Source organism: Prionailurus viverrinus, chromosome A1 (genome assembly GCF_022837055.1).
Source record: "Prionailurus viverrinus isolate Anna chromosome A1, UM_Priviv_1.0, whole genome shotgun sequence".
Taxonomy (NCBI): Eukaryota; Metazoa; Chordata; class Mammalia; order Carnivora; family Felidae; genus Prionailurus; species Prionailurus viverrinus.
In genome coordinates, this window is record NC_062561.1 from 166,363,445 (window position 1) to 166,389,835 (window position 26,391).

At 36.6% G+C, this 26,391-nt stretch overlaps 1 protein-coding gene across 1 annotated transcript; it reads right to left on the reverse strand.

Annotated features, from left to right (window-relative positions):
- LOC125164548 (60S ribosomal protein L27-like) lies at positions 1-25,757 on the reverse strand. The gene is made up of 3 exons (XM_047857339.1): positions 25,591-25,757; positions 584-644; positions 1-441 (listed from the first exon to the last, which is right to left on the reverse strand). The coding sequence occupies exons 1-3, from the start codon at positions 25,755-25,757 to the stop codon at positions 1-3; spliced, it is 669 nt and encodes a 222-aa protein (XP_047713295.1).
- Between the last annotated feature and the right edge of the window lie 634 nt (positions 25,758-26,391).

Here is a 26,391-nt window from a genome sequence, read left to right on the forward strand (position 1 = left end):
CTAAAACCACAGCTTTTGGAAGGACCATTTGTTCTTGCTGATCTTATACCTCTCCTTGAACTTGATCTTGGCCTCTTGTTGGGCCTTGCATTTAAGAGCAAGGACTCTGAAGACATCCTTCTTGACCACAGTCTTGTACCAGAGGATATCCACAGAGTGCCTTATGGGCATGAAGTGACTGTAGTTATAAACTTTCACAAAAGACTTGATCTTTGACCTTTTGGTGATTTTCTTCTTGCACATGGCAGCGGTCACTTTGCAGGGATAGTCAATTCCAGCCACCAGGGCATGGCTGTAGGGATGGTCTGAGGTGCCATCATCAATGTTCTTCACAATGGCCACTTTGTGTCCAGAATAGCGTCTGGTCCAGACTGGCACCACCTTCCTGACACCAGCCCATCTCGACACCAGCCACTTGAGCCCACAGCAGAAAGCAAGATGCTTATTTCAAAGAATATGCAACTGCCATATTTAAGTTTCTTTATCTAAAAAGTGAGAATTTAAAATTGGTACCACTATTCTTATCACTTTAAGGACAACAAATTCCTTTGAATATATCAGAAATGGGTGTGTGAAAATTTACTTCCACTGCTACCTTCTTGCACAGTTTCCTCATGCTTCTCAGATTATAACTTTGCTTGCATCTAATCATAAAACAAATTTTGAGAGACGGAGAGAAAATATAAATTCTGTAACTCTTCTAGCATTCATGGATGAAATCTTTTGTAGATTAAATACTGCATCATACTCCGTGAATATTTAATTAAAATAGTTATTGTCAGTTTGACTTGGAAAAACATTTTAATTCATTGGAATATGGGGTTTTGATAAATGTGAGGATGTTGGTAAAATTATACAATGGAATTCTTACTCAATTCCAAATTTTGAATTAAAAGCACTTTTAGAGGTACCATTAAGTACAGTTATATTGCATTATAACTGTATTGAGCATAGTTTGTTTTACATTTATCAACTCATTTGTTCCCCCACATCAACCACGGAGTGAGAAGGCAGTAAATTGCAAGGTATTGCTTTTCCAACTCAGAAGATCTGTTTAAAATGCAGATTCTGAGTCACTAGTTCTGGGATCTAGACAGCTTTTCTGCATGTCTAACAAGCTCACCAGTCACACTGATATTGTTCCTTCAGGGACCATACTTTGAATAGCAAAGTCCTGAAAACCCATTAAACTCAACGTCTGGAAATGTAAACTTTAGCCTCAGCTGTAATTTTTCAGTTGACAACATAAAGCAAATTACTTTATCTCTGAGATGAGTCTTTTCACTTCTAAAGTAAAGGTATTTGAGTTATTATTCTGTGATTTCTTTTTATTAATTAAGAAACTGCTGATCACAGAGGTAAAGAAATTTCTCAAATTCAAACATAAGTGACAACTCCTGTTATCTGACAACTGCAGGTTTTCTGATGGTGGTTAAAGCTTTTCACTTTACCATACCAGTAACAGAACCTGAACCCATTTATATAGAGCATCATGCCTGAAAATAAGAGAAATCATGCAGAGCTATTTTACAAGATACCTTGAGAAATTTTTGTAGATTGAACAGTTATTACTTTAATGGATTTTATATTTTTCATGCTATATCAATAGTTTTCCCTTTTATTTATTTCCACTATTTATTATTTTTATTCCATAGACCTTTCTCCTACTTTTAAACAACCCTTGACCAAGTGATAGCGGCACCTTTAAGCAAAGCTATTCTTCACAGCAGTCTTATATGAATGCCAGCTGTGATTTCATTTATACTGAATCACTGTAATTCCTGAAACAATTTATAAAGTTTTGCAACCCTGATTTAAACTTAAATTTTCATGAAATAAAGGTACATGTAGACCATATTCATCTGTATGTTTCTATTTTTCATTTTTGTGACTAAAGTTGGGCTTGCGGATATAAACTTCCTGGCATTCCTTCACTGAGTAGTAGAACCTTCATTCTAAAGCAAATGTGGATAAAAATCTGAACATGCTTGCTTGCAGGTGTATTGAGTATCTCATTAGCATTGCACTTATTACCTCTTGCAATCTACATGACACTGTTTGGGCATGGATAAACAGGTGCACATGGGCATAGGACCAAATCTAAGATGAAACACAAGTGACCAGTGTGCTTCTACATTTTTAGGCCAACTGGTAGTTTTTTATTGACTACAGATGGTTACTGACTACACAATAATAAGCTTCCAGTTGACTGATTATATTTTTAAGTTACCCCAATTTTTTTTTCTCACAGCTAGGAACTCCAATTTATACTCTGGATAAATTTTAGCCCATATGACGTCCTTATAGCCCAGATGTACCCTTGAAGTCAGTGGAGATTTCAATCCTCATTTACAGCTGAAGACTCATTTTCATATTTTAAGATCATGAAGAAATGAGCCAGTTCAACTCTCCTCATCTTTCCCAGAGTTCTTCCCCGATTTTTAAATGTGTGCTTTCTGGGGCTCAAATGAATGCACTGCAGGAGACACAGAGTCAAAATATATATGTAAATTATTTTATTTTTGGAACATTTCTTACAGTAGTCTTGGCTGAGAAAGTGCCTCATTAAATGCATCAAATGTGTTTTAGGTGTCAACTCTTTATTCTATACTAAACTACTTGATGTAGTGGCCACACACATAAGCACAAACACACACATATGCACACACACATTAATACATCCTTTATTCTCCAGTGTTAAATAGTCATGAAAGTCCAAATGAATAAATGTAGAGTAAGAAATAATGTGATAGAAAGTGTAAGAAATATCTGAAAAAATACTATTAAAAAAACTTAAAGAATGGGCAATACTCCTTTTAATATGGTGATAGAGGAGTAAAGGATAAAAGGTTCTGGCCCTTACTTCAGGTATAATATTCAGGAGCAAAGTTGGAACATTCTGTAACAAGTTAGTAATGTAAGTAGGCACTGCATTTGAAAATACATGATTTGGCTTCTAAGTTAAATTAGACAATATATAGATCTAATAAGATCTTGGCTGATCTATTCCACTCCCAACTTTGGGCAGCAATATCTTCATCTGTAAAATAAAGAACTTTTATTTAATGATCTCTTAATTCTCTTATATAACCTAAAATTCAGTAATGATTTTAAAAGCTATTGAAAGCACTTGTAAACATTGTTACTCCTTCTCTCAGATCTCTACTTTCTGTGCATTTGCTCTATCTTTGTGGTATTTTATAATTATTTGACAGATTTGTATTTATATACTTCTTAGACAGTAGATTGTAAGCTCCATAACAGCAAGGCTTTACTTAATTTGTTTTATCCTCAGTATCTGGCAAGTAGTACACATTCAGTAAATATCCTGTTAATAAATGATTACATAAATCAGTAAACATCTTCCAATGAAATGAATCAATATACATACACATATATATATGAAAACTAACAGCCTCATTCTGTTTTATCCTGAAACACTTTTCCAAAATGAGAAAAAAAATACCTAACACGTAATTTGAATTGTATCTAGTTAAAAAAGAATAAGTATCTTATAGTCCAAAAAGTCAAATAAATAATTCAGTGTGCATCAGACAACGCACTGGTCTTTTTTAATGCTGCAACTTCTTTTTTTCTGATATGTTGACAAAAAGGTTAACAGGAAGTAAATTGATCATATTAAAGTAAACCCTTGCTTATAAATAATACAATGGAGTAGATACTTTTTCTCAGCTTTCCTGAAGTGGGCTGTGTGGTTAAAGCAACATATATCTTTGAAATTATAAAAATACAATTTTACAAGATAAAATGTTTAATAGTGAAAAAATAAAATGCTTTGAAACATTAAGCAATTTTTAATTGGAGGAAAGTGTGTTATAATCCACAGTCTTTCTACTGAATAGATCCTCAATTAAGGAGCAATAGTCAAGAATCATTAAAGACTTAGAAGTATCTATATGTAAAAGCTGAGTAAGTTAAAATAAATATCTGACACAGAAAGACTGATGTTAACATTAAATGTAGAGAGACGAGTTAAGATGGCAGAGTGGCATGGAGACCCTGAGCTGGTCTTGTCCCTGAAATGCAGCTAGATCAGCACCAAACTATTTTGAACACCTAGGAAACTGATCTGGGGTTAACACAACAATCGGCATAACTTGAGCCACAGACTCATCAGGTACATGGTGTGGAGAAGTGAACTGGGGGAGAGCAAAGCATGGAGAGTAGAGAGTTGTTTTTGCAAAGAGAGGACAGAGAAAGAGAAGGGGGGAGAGTGTGGCACATTGGGGTCACGAAAGAAAAGCACTCCCTGAAATTAGCTGGAGAGAAAGAGTGAAAACACTTGCAGGGGACTGAACAAGAAATCTGTTACCCAAACCATTGATGGGAAGAAATGAGAGGGCTTCAATACCACCAGGAGTCTGTAAACAGTGGAGCTCAGAGTCTGAAGTTTTAGAGCTCAGTGCCTGGCAGTGCTCTGGTGAGGAAGTAGGGCAAATCCCTAGGAACAGGCAGCAGGGTCTGACGTACTCATGTGCCACATGGAGAGAAGCGGTTCCCCTGCTTGGAGTGAATTTGATAAAGGCCATATGGCCTCCCCACAGTCAAAGGTGCTGGTGGACCCCCTGGAGAGCATCCACATGTCTGGTATTGGGACAAAGATGTAAGAGTACAGTGAAACCTGACACTGGCTGTGTTGTGATTTGCCATAATCTCTGAACTTCTGCAGCTGATGATTGCCTGAATGTTTTCTGGGACAAGCTACTGCTCAGTGAGACCCTCCCCAAGAGAATTGGCAGGTCCAAGCCACAGGGGTCTCTGAAGTGTGTGGTTTTGAAACACAACCCCATTGGAGATAAAACTCTGAAGGGAGGTGCCACCTGGCAGGCAGGCAGCTTGGACACAGGGTAGAGGCAGGGAGTGGACAGAGTCCTGAAACAATGAAGGGGTGCTTGATAATGGGTTGGTGAGAATGAAAAGTTCCCATGGATGAAGCCATTTCCACCTCTCCTACACATGCGCATGTGCACTCATGTTCATGCACACCACACTGATTCACTCCAGTATGCTAAACTGAGTAATGCTACCTAGTGGAAAATGGAACCATTACACCAAACCCTGCCCAACTGCACCCTCCAAGCACATCCCCTAGAAGAACAGCACAAGTCACTCCATCTGCTCAGAGTATAGTCTATAGAGGGCTTCATAGTTTCAGTTCTAGGGGAAACTAGATGTAACTTCATTTGGGTTTCATTCACTTTGCTGGTTCATTTATTTGTTTTCTTTACTTCTGTTTTCACTTAAATTGTTCTTTTTTCCATTCGTTCTTTATGCATACAGAAAGAGAAAAATTTATTTTTCTTTTTTTCTTTTTTATTTTTTTAATATTCATTCTATTTCATTTTATTCTATTTTATCATATAATTTTTTATTTTTAATTTTTATATTATCCCCCCCCTTTTATCTCTGTTCTATCAAGCTTTTTTCAATAAGCAGACCAAAACACACTTAGGATATATCTTCCTTTATTTGATTTTTTTGTTTTGTTTTTACTTTCTAATTTTATTTTTTTTTAATTTTATTAATTTTTTTCTTCTTCCAAAATAGCAAAACAAGGAAATTCACTCTAAATAAAGAATAGGAAGAAATGATAGCCAGGGGCTTAATCAACATAGATATAAGCATAATGTCTGAACTAGAATTTAGAATTACAATAACCTGGGGTTGAAAAAAACATAGAATCCTTTTCTGTGGAGAAAAAAGAAATAAAATCTAATCAGGATGAAATTAAAAATGCTATAACCAAGATGCTATCTCTAAGGGTGCCACGATGGCAAGGATGGAGGAAGCAGAGCAGCTAATCAGTGATAGAGAAGATAAAATTAAGGAGAATATTGAGGCAGAAAAAAGGAGGGAAACAAAGGCAAAAGATCATAGTACGAAACTTAAAGAACTAAGTGACTTAGTAAAAAGGAATAACATCTGGGTTGCCTGGGTGGTTAAATCAGTTAAGCGTCCAACTTAAGCTCAGGTCATGATCTCATGGTTCATGAGTTCAAGCCCCACCTCAGGCTCTGTGCTGACAGCCCGGAACCTGGAGCCAGCTTCAGATTCTGTGTCTCCCTCTGCCTCTCTTTCTCCCTTGCTCATGTTTTTTTTTTTTTTTTTTTTTTTTGGTTTTCCTCTCTCTCCCTCCCTCTCTCTCTCTCTCTCTCCCCCTCTCTTTCTTTCTCTCTCTCTCTCTCAAATAAACATTAATAAAAATAAAAGGAATCACATCCAAAGTATAGGAGTCCCAGAATGTGAAGAGAAAGAAAAAGGGTCAGAAGGCTCCTGTGAGCAAATGATAGCAGAAAACTTTTCTAATCTGAGGAAGTATACAGACATCAAAATCCAAGAAACACAGAAAACTCCCATTAGATTCAACAACAACTGATGATCACCAAGGCATATCATAGTCAAATTCACAGAATAAACAGACAAGGAAAGAATTATGAAAGCAGTAAAGGAAAAAGTATTTGTAAGGGAAGACAGATCAGGTTTGCTTCATACCATCCACAGAAACTTGGCAGGCCAGAAAGGATTAGCAGGTTGTATTCAACATGCTGAATTGGAAAAACTGTGCAGCCAACAAGTCTTTATCTAGCAAGGCTGTCATTCAAAATAGAAGGAGGTATAAAGAGTTTCCCAGAAAAATAAAAACCAAAGGAGTTCATGACCACTAAACCAGCCCAGCAATAAATTTAAGGGGGACCCTTTGAGTGGAAAAAAGACAAAACAAAAAAGACCAAAAGCAATAAAGACTAGAAAGGACCAGAGAACATCACCAGAAACACCAACTCTCGTGGCCATGCCCCAACTTGGTCGGTCGGTCTCTCTCTCAAAAAATTAATAAACATAAAAATTTAAGGATCTTAAAATGGGGAGATTATCCTGGATTATCTGAGTGAGCCCTATGTAATCATAAGGGAAGGAGGATCAGAGTTAGAAACAGGAAATGTTTTCAAGAACAGAAGCAAAAATTGCAGTGATGCAAGAAAGGAGTCTTCAGTCCAAGAATGCACATGATCTGTAGAAGCTGAAAAGGCAAGAAAATGGATTCTACCCTAAAATATTCTGGAGGGAACAAGCCCAGGAGACACCTTGCTTTTAGCCAATGAGATTGATGTACTTCTGATCTCCATAAATGTGAGATAACAAATGTGTGTTGTTTTAAGCCACTAGGTGTGTGCTACCTTTTTATGGCACCAAATAAGAAATGAATATACACAGCTTGTTCATGATATTTCCAGGATCTTAACATGTTACTCTTCTCCCAGCAACCTTTGCTATGAGCTTCCCTTTCATACAGGAAACAATTGCCAGCAATGACATCCCCAATGTTTTTTTCAGTCTTAAAAAAATTTTTTTAATGTTCATTTATTTTTGAGAGAGAGAGAGAGAGAGAGAGAGAGAGAGAGTAGGGGAGGTGCAGAGTGACAGGGAGACCAAGAATCCTAAGCAGGCTCCAGTTTCTGAGGTGTCAGCACAAAGCCTGACTTGGGGCTTCAAATCATGAGCCATGAGATCATGACCTGGACTGAAGTTGGACACTTAATCAACTGAGCTACCCAGGTTCCCCTATAACACAAGTTTTAAAGTAGAAATTAAATATATTCTCTTAAATAAGCATTTTAAAGAAATTATTACATTTTTATAATGTATCTCTTTAAAAAAATAAATCAAAATAAAATATCAAAAACTACTAAATATTAATTTTTAAAAAGTTACCTTAAGTCCTTTGAGTATATGGTGTAACACTTTTTGACTGAATTTGAATTAGTGTTTTAGAGTGGGCTTAAGTTGTTTTCACACATATTGGTATTAGCTAATGAATTTAGTGAAATTCTTGACAACTGATTAACTAGATACTAATTAAAATCAGATGCTAAATCACTAACCACAAACCAGCATATAAATATAATGACAGATACTATTGTCTTCAAAGATAAAAATTCTAAGATACAAAATTTAGATACTATAAAACATAATAATAAAGGAAATTAAGACCAATTGAACATATGGTATGCCTGAGTCAGGACAGAACTATGTTAAATATTCTGAAACATAAATAGGAATACATTTGTGGAAAGAAAATTAGTATCATAATGACTATAATGGAATGCATAGTAAACATTTGATTTTCTAGTATTTATTTGTGACTATAATATGTAACAAAAATATGTAATATATGAAATAGTTTTGATTAAATTTTTATCTAATATGCCACTTATCTTCATGTACTTAGGCCCTGAATTTCTAAATATTATGTTTACACACAAATTAATTGCATTTCTATTAATTTGGTGCAGTGGGTAGTTTCTAACTTAGGCTCCCACTGGCATCTACCTGCTGTTACTAACACCCTTGGAGTGTAGCACCTGTGACTTGATACTAGGTATACAATAAATACCACAAAGGTAACAGAATATCATTCTGTGATTACTTTTCATAAGCAAGTCACCATAGTGTAGGTGCTCACATGGCGAGGAACACAGGGCTGCCTCCAGACAATAGCCAGCATGGACCTAAAATCTTCCATCTAACAGTCCATGAGAAATTGAATCTTGACAGTACACACTTGGAAGTAGATCATGTTGTAGTCAGGCCTTCACCTGGGGAATCCTTAACTGCATTCTTGTGAGACACGCTGGAGCAGAAGACCCAGGTGAGCTGTGCCAGCTTAGAAATTGGACCATAGGAAATGTGAAATAACAAATATGTGTCATTTTAAAATGATAAATTTGTAGTAATTTGTTATGCAGCAATAGATAAATTATACATATAGATTTATTTTTTAATGTTTATTTTGAGAGACAGAGTGTGTATGTGCACATGTGCACACAAATGGGGGAGGGGCAGAAAGAAGGGGAAGGGAGAGATTCAGAAGTTGACTCCGTGCAGTCATTGCATGGGATGGAGGACTCATGTCATGAACCATGAGATCATGACCTGAGCTGTAATCGAGAGATGCTTCACCAACTGAGCCACCCAGGTGCCCTGATATACATATAGACTTTAATGACACAATGATTTGCTTATGAGATATCAATAATGAATTTATTAATTTCACAAGTTCTAGAATAGGGGCATTAGAAATGCTAAATATGTCATAACATTTTTATTATTTTCTTTCATTTACTTAATTCAGTAATATTGTAATGGTAATTTACAATAAAATTTGCCCTTTTTAGATGTGCAGATCAATGAATTTTGACAATGGTGGATAGTTGTGTAACCACAAGATATTGGAGATATAAAATATTGTCATCTTACTCAACTAAAAGAATTTTTTAATGATTATTTATTCATTTTTGATGGGGGGGTGGTGCAAAAAGAGAGGGAAAGAGAGAATCCCAAGCAGGCTCCGCACTGTCAGTGCAGAGCCCGACATGGGGCTCAGACTCACAAATCATGATGTCATGACCTGAGCTGAAACCAAGAGTCAGATGCTTAACTAGAATGAGCCACCCAGGCCCCTCCAACTTAAAACATTTTTTGGAATACCTGGCTATTTTCATTGTTTAGCACAAGAGCAATGTTATTTGAAGCTTTCTAAATACTAAGTGAAATCTGCATCTGTTTTAATTCCATCTCTGTATTATAGCATTAGAAAAAATATAAAAATGAGTAAAGCAGTGTAAAACTTTAGCTTAATAAAGGATATTGAAAAACTTTCCTAAATTTAATTGATCTTCTTATAATTAGCATGGGTTTTTTTTCCTTTGGGACAAATACTTTTCAAATTATATCCAAGAAAATAAAACATCAGTCAGGGTTGGGAAGTGGTAAAAGGTGAAATTTTGCTTTCTAAAACCATTTATGTAGAAAAACTGTCCCTTGCCATAAAACACAAATATGCAAAACCACACACATTTTTATGAAATAATGAAAGTAGAATTTCTAGAATCTGTCATTACTGCATGAGCCATAAAGATGATTTCACTGAGGAGGCAAAGTGTTTTAGATCCACTGAAACAAATATATCTGTTGTGTGGTAATAAAAACAAAAGGATCTGTTAGAAATTGGTTGCAATTACTATCTAGAGTTCCTGAACAAATTTGTACCATTTTAAGGAAATATATTTTTTTTCTCGAGGTAAAAAAGAAATATCAGAGTATAGATGGATGGATGTATGAATTTTTCCCTTCAGATGATGGAACATGATTTTATCGAGTTAGATATCTAAACATAAATTTGGTTTTATATAGAATAACTTTCTATCTTAGGAAAATTTTCCAATATTATTCACTATTGAGGGATTCAAATAATAGTATAATTGGTCAGTCAAGCAAGTAGGTTTATGGTTATGTAAACAATTTCCAATCATGAAATATAATGTATCACTAATAAAAGAATTTATAATAAATTGAGAAAAATATTCTTTAAAAATAAGGGAAAATATTTGAAGAATTATGGAGAGAACCAATATAGAAATGGCTTAGAAATAATTTTGCTATATAAGACAACTGCAGAAATGCATCTTTTTGCTTAATTCAGTCAACTGCACAGCTCTCAAACTGTAGAAAATGCATACTACAGACTCCTGGATGGCTCAGTCGGTTAAGTCTCCAACTTTTGGCTCAGGTCATGGTCTTGAGTTTGTGGCTTCCAGCCCCACATTGGGATCTGTGCTGACAGCTCAGAGCCTGGAGCCTGCTTCGGATTCTGTGTCTCCCTCTCTCTCTCTTCACCTTACCCACTCAAGCTCTCTGTCTCTCTTTCTCAAAAATAAATAAAAATAGAAAAGACAACACATACTAAATGAAACTCAGTCTTTTTGGTCTTGAAAGAATGTGACCTTGTGTCACCTCCTCTGTGATTTTATTCTCCTGCTTCTGAGAGTACAGGAGATGCCAAAATTACTTAGTGGGGCTCCAGAACTTTCAACTTTATCAGTAGGAAGCAAGTAGAGTTTACTGGAGAGTATACAGAATCAAGAATAAGGGAAGTGATGTTACTGCAAAATTTAGGGAAGAATTTCATAGTTACAGTGCTGTTTTGGCTTCAGTTTATTCTTGCAATATTCATGTCATCAGCTTCTACAACTAGTTTATGTTAGGTATGGAAATCTTGAAAAGGTTTTATAAGCATCAGATTATGTGGAAAATATTTTTTTTCTAAGTATGGCTCTTATTTAGCCATCAGTGCTTATTGAACTCCATCATTGAAAATGAAGAGGTACTTACATGTGCTGTCTTGGAAATAGTGTATTAGAAGAGAGAAAACCTTCTGTAAACTGAATATCACTATTTAAATAAAATACTCAATTTTATGTGTTTTTTTTTATTTTTTCTTCACTTTGAAGAAAGGGAATTGTGGCAATGAACAATTTACTCTTTAAGTACTCTTTAAGAGGTTTAAAAGCTACTCTAAAACAATCTGCAATGGCAAATATTTTATAATCATAGTTTCCTTTTATTTTCTTGAATAAGAAATAATAATAATAATAATAATAATAATAGAGAATAATGGTAACATACGTTGTTCTAGTTGTGTGAGGTAACTTATTTAATCCTTATAAGATGTATTTTTATTCTCATTTTGTGGATGAGGAATCTGAAGCACATAGAGGTTATACATACTGTCAGTGGCTTTGTGGGCAGTAATGGCAGTAATTGTGACCAGTGGGATTCAAGAGCAAAGACTAGTTCTGGAGCCAATACCCTTAATCTTTACATAATGTAGAGGAGGACACAAATAATTACCCCCAATGTCACACTAGGGCTATTCATTTCTATTAAAAGTATTTTTTAAACAGAAAAACATATGACCTAGTAAACTTTTTATACCCTATGCTTCAATATTCACACTAGTGAACTAAATGCATTAAAATGTTAGTGTTGATTAAATAGCTACACTCCTCTAAATTTAACCTCTAACTTCATCAAAGAACATTCATATTTTCTTAATAAGGCATATCCCTTTCTAATAATTGTTCTACGTTGAGGTTATAAAATTATTATGGCTTTTATCACCTTATTAAAACCTGTGATGAGGAAAGCCAAAGTATTTTGAAACATCCCATTTTTATTATTAGCAAAACTGACGAAAATACAAGATAGTATTTATCTGGTAAACAAGTTGTAGATGAAACTATAAAATATTGACCAGCCCCTCTTCTCCAGACTCCTTATAATGCTCCTGCTGGGCAGCACTGTTGATGAATCTGAAGTTGCTGTGATGACAGAGTACAAAAATGTTAAACTAGACTATTGGCAATTTAAAGTCATATGCCGATTCCTTTTGTGAATATTTGCAGCTTCAATTTCCAATTTTAATTTACTCTACCAGGCAATTCTCCTATTAAAAAACTCAATGATTGTGAGACAACTGTAGTAAAACCTTTAAACATTTTGACTCCAAATACACTATTTGTTTCAAATAAACTTTTGGTACAGAAGCCATATGAATTCATCTGCTTTAAAATGTTAGGCAGGTAATTAGAGTCATTGTTTAACTCCCTGTACCACCAATAGCAAAAACAAAGTAAAGAAAAACAATCTCTGATTAATTAAATAGATGTGGGAAAAGGTTGCTATGTATTTCATATTTTTCATATATGCATACATACATATATATAATTTGCCAAAGAAAAGGCAACTTGTTGACATTAACTTGTGTGCATCTGCATATATGAATATATATGTATACATATGTATATAATCCATTATAGTCATACATGCAGTATATATTCATACATGTAGTATGTATGTATATACACAACTTGTGTGCATCTGCATGTATAAATATGTATACAATTTGTAGACATAACTTGTATGCTATATTTATACATACAGTGTATGCATACATGCAGTATACATGTACATACACAACTTATGTGCATCTGCATGTATGAATATGCTTATATATGTATATATATGTACATACGTGTATATATATATACATACACATACGTTTAACATAGTGCAGTGTGTGACAAAAAATAATCAAAAAACATATATTCTGGATACAACAATTCTGCCATGTCATGTTATTTCAGTTTGCTCACAAAAAAGTTACAGCAATGCATCTCACTCCATTAAGGGAGAATAGTAACACAGCCCATTTCTTTCTTTTGTTTTTGTAAATTGAAGCATAGTTGACATACAATAAGTTTATATACATATATTATTTATATTGTTATATATTATATATAATATATATTATGTGTAAAACATATATACATATATTAGAAAATGCTCACAACTGTAGCTACCATCTGTCACCATGCAAAGTTATTATAATATTAGTGATTACTGTACTTTATCTCTGTGATTTATTTTATAATTTAAAGTTTGTACCTCTTAATCCCCTTCACCTATTTTGTTCATCCCCTCACTCCCACTAGCAACCACCAGTTTGTTCTCTGCACTTATGAATCTGTTTCACTTGTTTTGTTGTTCATTCATTTTGTTTTCAAGATTCTGTATACAATTGAAATTGTATGGCATTTGTCTTACTCTGACTTACTTCATTTAGTATAATATCCTCTAGGTCCATCCATGTTGTTGCAAATGGAAAGATTCTTTTGTATGGCTAAGTAATATTTCACTGTGTATATACACTACATCTTCTTTTTCCATTCATCTCTTGAAGACAGTTATGCTGCTTCTATATCTTGGCTTCTTATAAGTAATGCTGCAATAAACAGACAGGTACATATATCTTTTTGAATTAGGGTTTTCATTTTCTTCAGTAAATTTAGTAGAATTACTGGACTGTATGGTATTTCAATATTTAATTTTTTGAGGGCTCCCTTTTCTCCACATTCTCACCATATGATTTCTTTTTTTGTGTGTCTTTTTGAATCTAGCCATTCTGACAGGTGTGAGGTGATATCTCATTGTGGTTTTGATGTTCATTTCCCTGATGGTTAGTGATATTGAGAGCATCTTTTTATGCATCTGTTGGCTATCTGTTTACTTTCTTGGGAAAAATGTCTATTCACATCCTTTCAGATTTTAGAATTTGTTTTTGTTACTGGCACATATGAGTTCTTCATATATTTTACATTTCAACCCTTTATCAAATATATCATTTGCAAGTGTATTCTCCCTTCAGAGGTTTTTTTTTTGTTGTTGTTGTTGATGGTTTCCTTCACTTTGCAAGAGGGGTTTAGTTTTATGTAGTCCCACTTTTCTTTAATTTTTGCTTTTGTTTGTTTTTCTTTGTGTGAATGATTTTATTATTATTTTTTTAATATATGAAATTTACTGTCATTTAATTTTTGCTTTTGTATCCCTTGTCTGAGGAGACAAATCCAACAAATATTGCTAAGCCTGATAACCAAGAGTTTACTGCCTATGTCTAGGAGTTTTATGGTTTTAGGTCTTACATTTAGATCTTTAATACATTTTGCATTTATTTGTATATATGGTGTAAAGAAAGTGGTCCACTTTTATTCTTTTGGATGTAGCTGTCCAATTTTCTCAGCACCATTACTGAAGAAATTATCTTTTGCCCATTGTATATTCTTGTAGTAGTGGATTAATGGACCATATAAGCATTTGTTTATTTCTGGGCTCTCTATTCTGTTCTAGTAACTTATGTACATGTTTTTGTTTTAGGATCATATTGTTTTGATTACCATAGCTTTGTAGTATAGTTTGAAATCTGGGATTGCGAAACCTCCAGATTTGTTTTCTTTCTCAGGATTGTTTTAGCTATTCAGAGTTTTTTGTGGTTGCATGCAAATTTTAGGATTATTTGTTGTAGTTGTTTAAAAAATATTAGTATCTTGATAAAGAATGAATTGATGGGGTGCCTGGGTGGCTCAGTCAGTTAAGCATCCAACATCAGCTCAGGTCATGATCTTGCAGTTTATGAGTTCAACACCCACATCGGGCTCCGTGCTGACAGCTCAGACTTGGAGCCTGCTTTGGAATCTGTGTCTCCCTCTCTTTCTGCCCCTCCCCACTTGTGCTCTGTCCCTCTTGCTCTCTCAAAAATAAATAAATGTTACAAAAATTTAAAAAAAGAATGAATTGAAAATATAGATTGCTTCAGGTAGTGTGGATATTTTTAAGAGCATTAATTCTCCAACCCATGAGCATGGATATCTTTACATTAATTTGTATTGTATTCAATTATTTTTTATCAGTGTCATATTTTTCAGAGTATAGATCCTTCATATCCCTGGTTAATTTATTCCTAGGTATTTATTCTTTTTGATATAATTGTAGTGGAATTGTTTTCTAACTTCTTTCTGATAGCTTGTTATTAGTGTACAGAAAAACAAAACATTTCTGTTCATTAATTTTATATCCTGCAACTTTACTCAATTCACTTATTCGAAGAGTTTTTTGGTGGGGTATTTAGGGTTTTCTAAATGTAATATCATGTCATCTGCAAACAGGGACATTTTACTAATTCTTTAATAATTTGATGGTTTTTATTCTTTTCTGCTGTGGCTAGAATTTTCAGTACTATGTTGAATAAGAGGCAAGAGTAGACATCCTTGTCTTGTTCCTGATGTTAGAAAAAAAAACGTGCATGTTTTTATCATTAAGTAGGATGTTAATTATGTCATTTGTGGACCATATTAAAGTATGTTCCCTCTATATCCCCTTTGTTTCAAGTTTTTCCATGAATGAATGCTAAATTTTGTCTAACATTGTTTATGCATCTATTGAGATATTCATCATTTTTATCCTTCAGTTTCTTAATGTGGTGTATCATATCAACCTAACTTCATATATTAAACCATCCTTGAATCCCTGAAATAGATCACACTATTTTTGTGCTGAGTTATTCTTGTAATGGATTGTTGATTTCATTTTGCTGGTATTTTGTTGAGGATTTTTACATCTCTGTTCATCAGAAATATTGATATGTCATTTTCTTTTTTTATATTGTCGTTGGTGTTGGTGTCAGGGTAATGCTGTCCTGATATAATACATTGGGAAGTATTCCTTATTCTACAACTTTTTGGAATAGTTTGAGAATCATAGGTATTATCTCCCATTTAAATGTTTGGTAGAATTCACCTGTGAAGTCATATGATTCTGAAGTTTTATTTGTTGGAAGTTTTTGACAATTGATTCAATTTAATTAATTGTAATCAGTCTGTTAAAATTTTCTATTTCTTCCTGATTCAGTCTTGGAAGATTTATCCATTTTTTCCTAAGTTGTCCTATTTGTTGGAGTATAATTTTGTTGGTAGAGCAGAATTATACTCTGTATATGTATGGTGTTGGTATAACTTCGGCTCTTTTATTTCTAATTTTATTTATTTGAATCCTGTCTCCTTTTTCTTGATGAGTCTGGCAACAGTTTTTTTGGTTTTGTTTATCTTTTCAAAGAACAAACTTAGTTTCGTCCACATTTTCTATTGTTTTGTTTTTATTGTTGTTGTTTTAGTCTCTGTTTCATTTATTTCTCCTCTGATCTTTATTATTTCCTTCTAGTTATTAACTTTGGGCTTTGTTTTAATCCTTTTGAAGTTCCTCTAAGTGTAAGGTTAGGTTGCTTATTTGAGATTTTTCTTGTTTCCTGAGGTTAGTTGAATACTGGATGGCAATAAACTTCCCCGTTTGAACTGCTTTAACTACATCCCACCTATTTGAACTATTGTGTTTTCATTTTCATTTGTCTTACGGTAGTCTTTTGATTTTCTTTTTTATTTCTTAGTTGACCCATTGCTTGTTCAGTAGTAGTACATTATTTAACCTTCATGTGTTTATGAGGTTATTTTTTAGGGGTGTGTGTGTGTGTGTGTGTGTGTGATTGGTTTCTAATTTTGTACCATTTTGGTCTAAAAAGATGCATAATATCATTTTTCTTAAATTACTGAACTTTGTGGCCTAACATGTGGTCTATCCTGGAGAATGTTCCATGTGTACTTGTAAAGAATGTATATTCTGCTGTGTTTAGATGTACTGTTTTTTATATACCTGTAAAGTCCATCATATCTAATGAATCAAAGCCACTGTTTCCTTACTGATTTTATATCTGGGTGATGTATACATTGATGTGAATGAGGTGTTCAGGTACCCTACTGTTATTGTGGTACTGCTGAAGTCTTATATAAGTTGATATTTGCTTTATATATTTAGGTGCTTCTATATTGAGTGCATGAGTTTTTACAATTGTTGTATCTTCTTTTGATCGATCCCTTTTTCATTATGTAATGCCTTTCTTTGTCTCTTTTTACAGTCTTTGTTTTTGTTTTTAAATTTTTTTGATGTTTATTTATTTTTGAGAGAGAAAGACACAGATTGCAAGTGGGTGAGGGTCAGAGAGAGAGGGATATACAGCATCTGAAGTAGGCTCCAGGTTCTGAGCTGTCAGCATAGAGCCCGATGTGTGGCCTAAACTCACAAACAGTGAGATCAGACCTGAGCCACCCAGACTCCCCTACCGTCTTTGTTTTATTTTTATTTTTTTTCTTTTTCTTTTCTTTTTTTTTTAATGAAATTTATTGACAAATTGGTTTCCATACAACACCCAGTGCTCATCCCAAAAGGTGCCCTCCTCAATACCCATCACCCACCCTCTACTCCCTCCCACCCCCCATCAACCCTCAGTTTGTTCTCAGTTTTTAACAGTCTCTTATGCTTTGGCTCTCTCCCATTCTAACCTCTTTTTTTTTTTTCCTTCCCCTCCCCCATGGGTTCCTGTTCAGTTTCTCAGGATCCACATAAGAGTGAAACCATATGGTATCTGTCTTTCTCTGTATGGCTTATTTCACTTAGCATCACACTCTCCAGTTCCATCCACGTTGCTACAAAAGGCCATATTTCATTTTTTCTCATTGCCACGTAATATTCCATTGTGTATATAAACCACAATTTCTTTATCCATTCATCAGTTGATGGACATTTAGGCTCTTTCCATAATTTGGCTATTGTTGAGAGTGCTGCTATGAACATTGGGGTACAAGTGGCCCTATGCATCAGTGCTCCTGTATCCCTTGGATAAATTCCTAGCAGTGCTATTGCTGGGTCATAGGGTAGGTCTATTTTTAATTTTCTGAGGAACCTCCACACTGCTTTCCAGAGCGGCTGCACCAATTTGCATTCCCACCAACAGTGCAAGAGGGTTCCCGTTTCTCCACATCCTCTCCAGCATCTATAGTCTCCTGATTTGTTCATTTTGGCCACTCTGACTGGCGTGAGGTGATACCTGAGTGTGGTTTTGATTTGTATTTCCCTGATAAGGAGCGACGCTGAACATCTTTTCATGTGCCTGTTGGCCATCCGGATGTCTTCTTTAGAGAAGTGTCTATTCATGTTTTCTGCCCATTTCTTCACTGGGTTATTTGTTTTTCGGGTGTGGAGTTTGGTGAGCTCTTTATAGATTTTGGATACTAGCCCTTTGTCCGATATGTCATTTGCGAATATCTTTTCCCATTCCGTTGGTTGCCTTTTAGTTTTGTTGGTTGTTTCCTTTGCTGTGCAGAAGCTTTTTATCTTCATAAGGTCCCAGTAATTCACTTTTGCTTTTAATTCCCTTGCCTTTGGGGATGTGTCGAGTAAGAGATTGCTACGGCTGAGGTCAGAGAGGTCTTTTCCTGCTTTCTCCTCTAAGGTTTTGATGGTGTCCTGTCTCACATTTAGGTCCTTTATCCATTTTGAGTTTATTTTTGTGAATGGTGTGAGAAAGTGGTCTAGTTTCAACCTTCTGCATGTTGCTGTCCAGTTCTCCCAGCACCATTTGTTAAAGAGGCTGTCTTTTTTCCATTGGATGTTCTTTGCTGCTTTGTCAAAGATGAGTTGGCCATACGTTTGTGGGTCTAGTTCTGGGGTTTCTATTCTATTCCATTGGTCTATGTGTCTGTTTTGGTGCCAATACCATGCTGTCTTGATGATGACAGCTTTGTAGTAGAGGCTAAAGTCTGGGATTGTGATGCCTCCTGCTTTGGTCTTTTTCTTCAAAATTCCTTTGGCTATTCGGGGCCTTTTGTGGTTCCATAGGAATTTTAGGATTGCTTGTTCTAGTTTCGAGAAGAATGCTGGTGCAATTTTGATTGGGATTGCATTGAATGTGTAGATAGCTTTGGGTAGTATTGACATTTTGACAATATTTATTTTTCCAATCCATGAGCAGGGAATGTCTTTCCATTTCTTTAAATCTTCTTCAATTTCCTTCATAAGCTTTCTATAGTTTTCAGCATACAGATCCTTTGCATCTTTGGTTAGATTTATTCCTAGGTATTTCATGCTTCTTGGTGCAATTGTGAATGGGATCAGTTTCTTTATTTGTCTTTCTGTTGCTTCATTGTTAGTGTATAAGAATGCAACTGATTTCTGTACATTGATTTTGTATCCTGCAACTTTGCTGAATTCCTGTATCAGTTCTAGCAGACTTTTGCTGGAGTCTATTGGATTTTCCATATATAATATCATGTCATCTGCAAAAAGTGAAAGCTTGACTTCATCTTTGCCAATTTTGATGCCTTTGATTTTCTTTTGTTGTCTGATTGCTGATGCTAGAACTTCCAGCACTATGTTAAACAGCAGCGGTGAGAGTGGGCATCCCTGTCGTGTTCCTGATCTCAGGGAAAAAGCTCTCAGTTTTTCCCCGTTGAGGATGATGTTGGCTGTGGGCTTTTCATAAATGGCTTTTATGATGTTTAAGTATGTTCCTTCTATCCCGACTTTCTCAAGGGTTTTTATTAAGAAAGGGTGCTGGATTTTGTCGAAGGCCTTTTCTGCATCGATTGACAGGATCATATGGTTCTTCTCTTTTTTTTTGTTAATGTGATGTATCACGTTGATTGATTTGCGAATGTTGAACCAGCCCTGCATCCCAGGAATGAATCCCACTTGATCATGGTGAATAATTCTTTTTATATGCCGTTGAATTCGATTTGCTAGTATCTTATTGAGAATTTTTGCATCCATATGCATCAGGGATATTGGCCTGTAGTTCTCTTTTTTTACTGGGTCTCTGTCTGGTTTAGGAATCAAAGTAATACTGGCTTCATAGAATGAGTCTGGAAGTTTTCCTTCCCTTTCTATTTCTTGGAATAGCTTGAGAAGGATAGGTATTATCTCTGCTTGAAACGTCTGGTAGAACTCCCCTGGGAAGCCATCTGGTCCTGGACTCTTATTTGTTGGGAGATTTTTGATAACCGATTCAATTTCTTCGCTGGTTATGGGTCTGTTCAAGCTTTCTATTTCCTCCTGATTGAGTTTTGGAAGAGTGTGGGTGTTGAGGAATTTGTCCATTTCTTCCAGGTTGTCCAATTTGTTGGCATATAATTTTTCATAGTATTCCCTGATAATTGTTTGTATCTCTGAGGGATTGGTTGTAATAATTCCATTTTCATTCATGATTTTATCTATTTGGGTCATCTCCCTTTTCTTTTTGAGAAGCCTGGCTAGAGGTTTGTCAATTTTGTTTATTTTTTCAAAAAACCAACTCTTGGTTTCATTGATCTGCTCTACAGTTTTTTTAGTTTCTATATTGTTTATTTCTGCTCTGATCTTTATTATTTCTCTTCTTCTGCTGGGCTTAGGCTGCCTTTGCTGTTCTGCTTCTAGTTCCTTTAGGTGTGCTGTTAGATTTTGTATTTGGGATTTTTCTTGTTTCTTGAGATAGGCCTGGATTGCAATGTATTTTCCTCTCAGGACTGCCTTTGCTGCGTCCCAAAGCGTTTGGATTGTTGTATTTTCATTTTCGTTTGTTTCCATATATTTTTAAATTTCCTCTCTAATTGTCTGGTTGACCCACTCATTCGTTAGTAGGGTGTTCTTTAACCTCCATGCTTTTGGAGGTTTCCCAGACTTTTTTCTGTGGTTGATTTCAAGCTTCATAGCATTGTGGTCTGAAAGTAAGCAAGGTATAATTTCAATTCTTATAACTTATGAAGGGCTGTTTTGTGACCCAGTATATGATCTATCTTGGAGAATGTTCCATGTGCACTCGAGAAGAAAGTATATTCTGTTGCTTTGGGATGCAGAGTTCTAAATATATCTATCAAGTCCATCTGATCCAATGTCTCATTCAGGGCCCTTGTTTCTTTATTGACCGTGTGTCTAGATGATCTATCCATTTCTGTAAGTGGTGTATTAAAGTCCCCTGCAATTACCACATTCTTATCAATAAGGTTGCTTATGTTTATGAGTAATTGTTTTATATATTTGGGGGCTCCGGTATTCGGTGCATAGACATTTATAATTGTTAGCTCTTCCTGATGGATAGACCCTGTAACTATTATATAATGTCCTTCTTCATCTCTTGTTATAGCCTTTAATTTAAAGTCTAGTTTGTCTGATAGAAGTATGGCTACTCCAGCTTTCTTTTGGCTTCCAGTCGCATGATAAATAGTTCTCCATCCCCTCACTCTCAATCTAAAGGTGTCCTCAGGTCTAAAATGAGTCTCTTGTAGACAGCAAATAGATGGGTCTTGTTTTTTTATCCATTCTGATACCCTATGTCTTTTGGTTGGTGCATTTAATCCATTTACATTCAGTGTTATTATAGAAAGATACGGGTTTAGAGTCATTGTGATGTCTCTATGTTTTATGCTTGTAGTGATGTCTCTGGGACTTTGTCTCACAGGGTCCCCCTTAGGATCTCTTGTAGGGCTGGTTTAGTGGTGACAAATTCCTTCAGTTTTTGTTTGTTTGGGAAGACCTTTATCTCTCCTTCTATTCTAAATGACAGACTTGCTGGATAGAGGATTCTTGGCTGCATATTTTTTCTGTCTAGCACCCTGAAAATCTCATGCCAATTCTTTCTGGCCTGCCAAGTTTCAAAAGAGAGATCAGTCATGAGTCTTATAGGTCTCCCTTTATATGTGAGGGCACGTTTACCCCTCGCTGCTTTCAGAATTTTCTCTTTATCCTTGTATTTTGCCAGTTTCACTATGATATGTCGTGCAGAAGATCGATTCAAGTTACGTCTGAAGGGAGTTCTCTGTGCCTCTTGGATTTCAATGCCTTTTTCCTTCCCCAGTTCAGGGAAGTTCTCAGCTATGATTTCTTCAAGTACCCCTTCAGCACCTTTCCCTCTCTTTTCCTCCTCTGGGATACCAATTATGCGTATATTATTTCTTTTTAGTGTATCACTTAGTTCTCTAATTTTCCCCTCATACTCCTGGATTTTTTTATCTCTCTTTTTCTCAGCTTCCTCTTTTTCCATAACTTTATCTTCTAGTTCACCTATTCTCTCCTCTGCCTCTTCAAGCTGAGCTGTGGTGGTTTCCATTTTGTTATGCATTTCGTTTAAAGCATTTTTCAGCTCCTCGTGACTGTTCCTTAGTCCCTTGATCTCTGTAGCAAGAGATTCTCTGCTGTCCTCTATACTGTTTTCAAGCCCAGCGATTAATTTTATGACTATTATTCTAAATTCACTTTCTGTTATGTTATTTAAGTCCTTTTTGATCAGCTCATTAGCTGTTGTTATTTCCTGGAGATTCTTCTGAGGGGAATTCTTCCGCTTGGTCATTTTGGATAGTCCCTGGCGTGGTGAGGACCTGCAGGGCACTTCCCCTGTGCTGTGGTGTATAACTGGAGTTGGTGGGCGGGGCCGCAGTCAGACCTGATGTCTGCCCCCAGCCCACTGCTGGGGCCACAGTCAGACTGGTGTGTGCCTTCTCTTCCCCTCTCCTAGGGGCGGGATTCACTGTGGGGTGATGTGGCTCGTCTGGGCTACTTGCACCCTGCCAGGCTTGTGATGCTGGGGATCTGGCGTATTAGCTGGGGTGGGTAGGCAAGGTGCACGGGGGCAGGAGGGGCAGGCTTAGCTCGCTTCTCCTTAGGTGATCCACTTCAGGAGGGGCCCTGTGGCAGCGGGAGGGAGTCAGATCCGCTGCCGGAGGTTTGGCTCTGCAGAAGCGCAGAGTTGGGTGTTTGCGCGGAGCGAGCAAGTTCCCTGGCAGGAACCGGTTCCCTTTGGGATTTTGGCTGGGGGATGGGCGGGGGAGATGGCGCTGGAGAGCGCCTTTGTTCCCCACCAAACTGAGCTCTGTTGTCAGGGGGCTCAGCAGCTCTCCCTCCCTTTGTCCTCCAGCCTTCCCGCTTTCCGAGCAGAGCTGTTAACTTATGACCTCCCAGACGCTAAGTCGCACTTCTTGTGGGAACACAGTCCGTCAGGCCCCTCCGCTTTTGCAAGCCAGACTCAGGGGCTCTGCTTGGCTGGCGAGCCGCCCCTCCGCCCGGCTCCTTCCCGCCAGTCCGTGGAGCGCGCACCGCCTCGCCGCCCTTCCTACCCTCTTCCGTGGGCCTCTCGTCTGCGTTTGGCTCCGGGGACTCAGTTCTGCTAATCCTCTGGCGGTTTTCTGGGTTATTTAGGCAGGTGTAGATGGAATCTAAGTGATCAGCAGGACGTGCGGTGAGCCCAGCGTCCTCCTAAGCCGCCATCTTGCCGCAACTCCCCCGTCTTTGTTTTAAACTCTATTTTGTCTGAATTAAGTGTTGCTATCCTATTTTTTCCCCCTTTGCTTCCATTTGCATGGGTTATCTTTTCCATCCCTTCATTCTAGGTCTGTATGTTTTTTTTTAAGTCTGAATCTGAAATGAATCTCTTACAGGCAACATGTAGATGGGTGCTGCTTTCTTTATTGATTCAGTCATTATATAGCCTTTCATTGGAGCATTTGGTCCATTTAAATTTAAAGTAATTATTGACAAGTATGTATTGCCATTTTGTTGTTTTTGTAGTTCTGTTTCTTTCTTGTGTTTTTTTCCCCCTGCTTAGGATTTGATTACCTTCTGTAGTGTTACGCTTGGATTCCATTCTTTTTTATTTTTGTGTATCTATTTTAGGTGGTTAGTTGTTACCATAAGGTTCCTATACAACACTATATACACACACACACACACACACACACACACACTATGCAACACTATATATAGTATATATTTTTACTCCCTCCACATTTCATGTATTTGAACTCATATTGTATATCTCTTAGTTTTATATATCCTTAACTAATCTTTGTGGCATAATTGATTTTACTACCTTAATGTTTTGACCTTCATCTTAGCTTTCTCAGTGATAGATTTACCACTTTTATCATGGTGTGCTTTCACTGGTAAAAATATTTTTTCCATAATTTTCTTAGTTATATTTGTAGCTTTTCTTTTATCAGTTAAAAGACGTCCCTTTGACATATATATATATTTAAGGCTAGTTTAGTGGTGATGAACTGCTTTAACTTTTGTTTGGGAAATTCTTTATCTATCCTTCAATTTTGAATAACTTTCCAGGTAAAGTATTCTTGATTATAGGTTTTTTTTTCCTTTCAGCACTTTGAATATATCATACAACTCCCTTCTGGACTGCAACGTTTCCATGGAATAGTCATCTGATAGCCTTATGGGCTTTACTTTATATTCAAATAGTTGCTTTTCTCTTGCTACTTTAAAGATACTATTTATAATTTTTTACATTTTAATTATTGTGTGTCTTATTATAGACCTTTTTTGGTTCACCTTTGGGGCTCTTTGGGATCCCTGGATTTGGATGCCTGTTTCCTTCCCCAGGTTAGGAGTTTTCAGCCATTATTTTTCTTTTATTTTTTTTTAAATTTTTTAATGTGTATTTATTTTTGAGACAGAGAGAGCATGAGCAGAGGAGGGGAAGAGAGAGAGGGAGACCCAGAATCTGAAGCAGGCTCCAGGCTCTGAGCTGTTAGCACAGAGCGCGACATGGGACTTGAACTCAGGAACTGCAAGATCATGACCTGAGTTGAAGTCAGATGCTTAAATGACTGAGCCACCCAGGTGCCCCAAACCATTATCTTCTTCAAGTAAGTTTTCTACCTTTTTCTCTTTTCTTCTGAAACCCTTATAATATGAATGTTATACCTAATGGTGCAGAGGTTTCTCAATATATCCTCATTTTTATTTATTTATTTATTTATTTATTTATTTATTTATTTATTTATTTATTTATGTTGCTGAGCTTGATTTCCTCTAGTTTTCCTAATTTTCTATCCATTCTTCTATATCCTGTAATCTGCTGTTAATTCCCTTTTGTATTTTTCATTTAAGTTATTCTTCAGTTCTGAATGTTTCTTTTTTATATTTTCTCTTTTTTGAAGTTCTTACTGACCTTATCTACTCTGCTCTAAACTCTCATAAAAAGGGGCACTTGAATGGTTCAGTTGATGAAGCATCTGACCTTGATTTCAGCTCCGGTCATGATCTCATGGTTCCTGGGTTCAAGCCCTGCATTGGGCTCTGTGCTGACAGTGCGGAACCTGCTTGGGATTTTCTCTCTCTCCCTCTCTCTCTGCACCCCTCTCCCCCCCCCCCCCCCCCCCCCGCCGCTCATACTCATTCTCTCTCACTCTCTCTCAAAAATAAATAAATAAACTTAAAAAAAATTTTTTTAAGTCTGGTGAAATATTTATGCCATTACTTTCACTCTTTTTTTAGGTAGATTGCATCTCTCTATTTTGTTTCTTTTTCTGAGATTTTGTCTTGTTCATTCATTTGGAACATATTTTTCTGTTTGCTAATTTTGTCTGGCTCTGTTTCTTTGTATTAGGTAGATCAGTTATATCCCCTGTTTTGAAAGTAATGGCCTTACATAGAAGGCGTCTTGTCACGCCTAGTAGAACAGTGCTTACTGGTCACCAGAACCAGGCACCCCAGGGGTGTCTCCTTCCATGGCTGCATATGCTTTCTTACTGTGACTGGGCCACATCTGCTGTGAGTACACTGGTGGGAAAGAGTGACCCCCAGTCTGGCTGGCTGCAATCACCAGCCACAACTAAGGTGAGCACACTAGTGAAAGGGGCTACTCTTTGGCATGGCTGACTATGAGGTCTGGCTGCAGCTGCTGCTGACTTGTTCATGGGCGGTGCTAGCTCCTGGTGCAACTGTGACTATTGTGGGTGTGCTGTTGGTCAGGGCCTGCCCCGTTCCCTGGGCCTGGAGTTGATTTAGTGAAAATACGTGTCTTGACAAAGGCTGCCCACTCGGTGTAAGGTGGTAAAAGCTGCTTTGTGAGGGTGCCTGCTAGGGTTGGCAGAGTGGTGGGGAAATTCTGTAGGGGAACGTTTGGGCAGAGTAAGCAGTATTAGCAAGTAGATGAGAACATCAAAACTGGCCTCCTTCAGTGTCCAGACAGCTGGTTTGAAGGAGGGCAACCAAAAGTGGTGCTTACCAGCTCTAACATTTTCAGAAAAATTTCCTACAGATCTCCATGCCTCCAGCACATGGCCTAAAATCAGTGAATAGATATAGCCCAGGCACTTTTTGAATGGCTGCTTTTGTACTGGATCTCAGGGTGAGTGATTTTGTTCATGGGCTTGTTCAGAGCAGATTTTGTTTACTGCAACCCTCTGGCGCTCCTGGAGTTAAGCCCCACTGGTTTTTAAAACTTCTGGAATTAATTCCACTAATTTTCAAAGCCTGATATCCTGAGGACTCACTTTCCTCATGCAGATCCCCATGGTGAGGGGTGCCCAATGCAGGGCTTGAACCTCT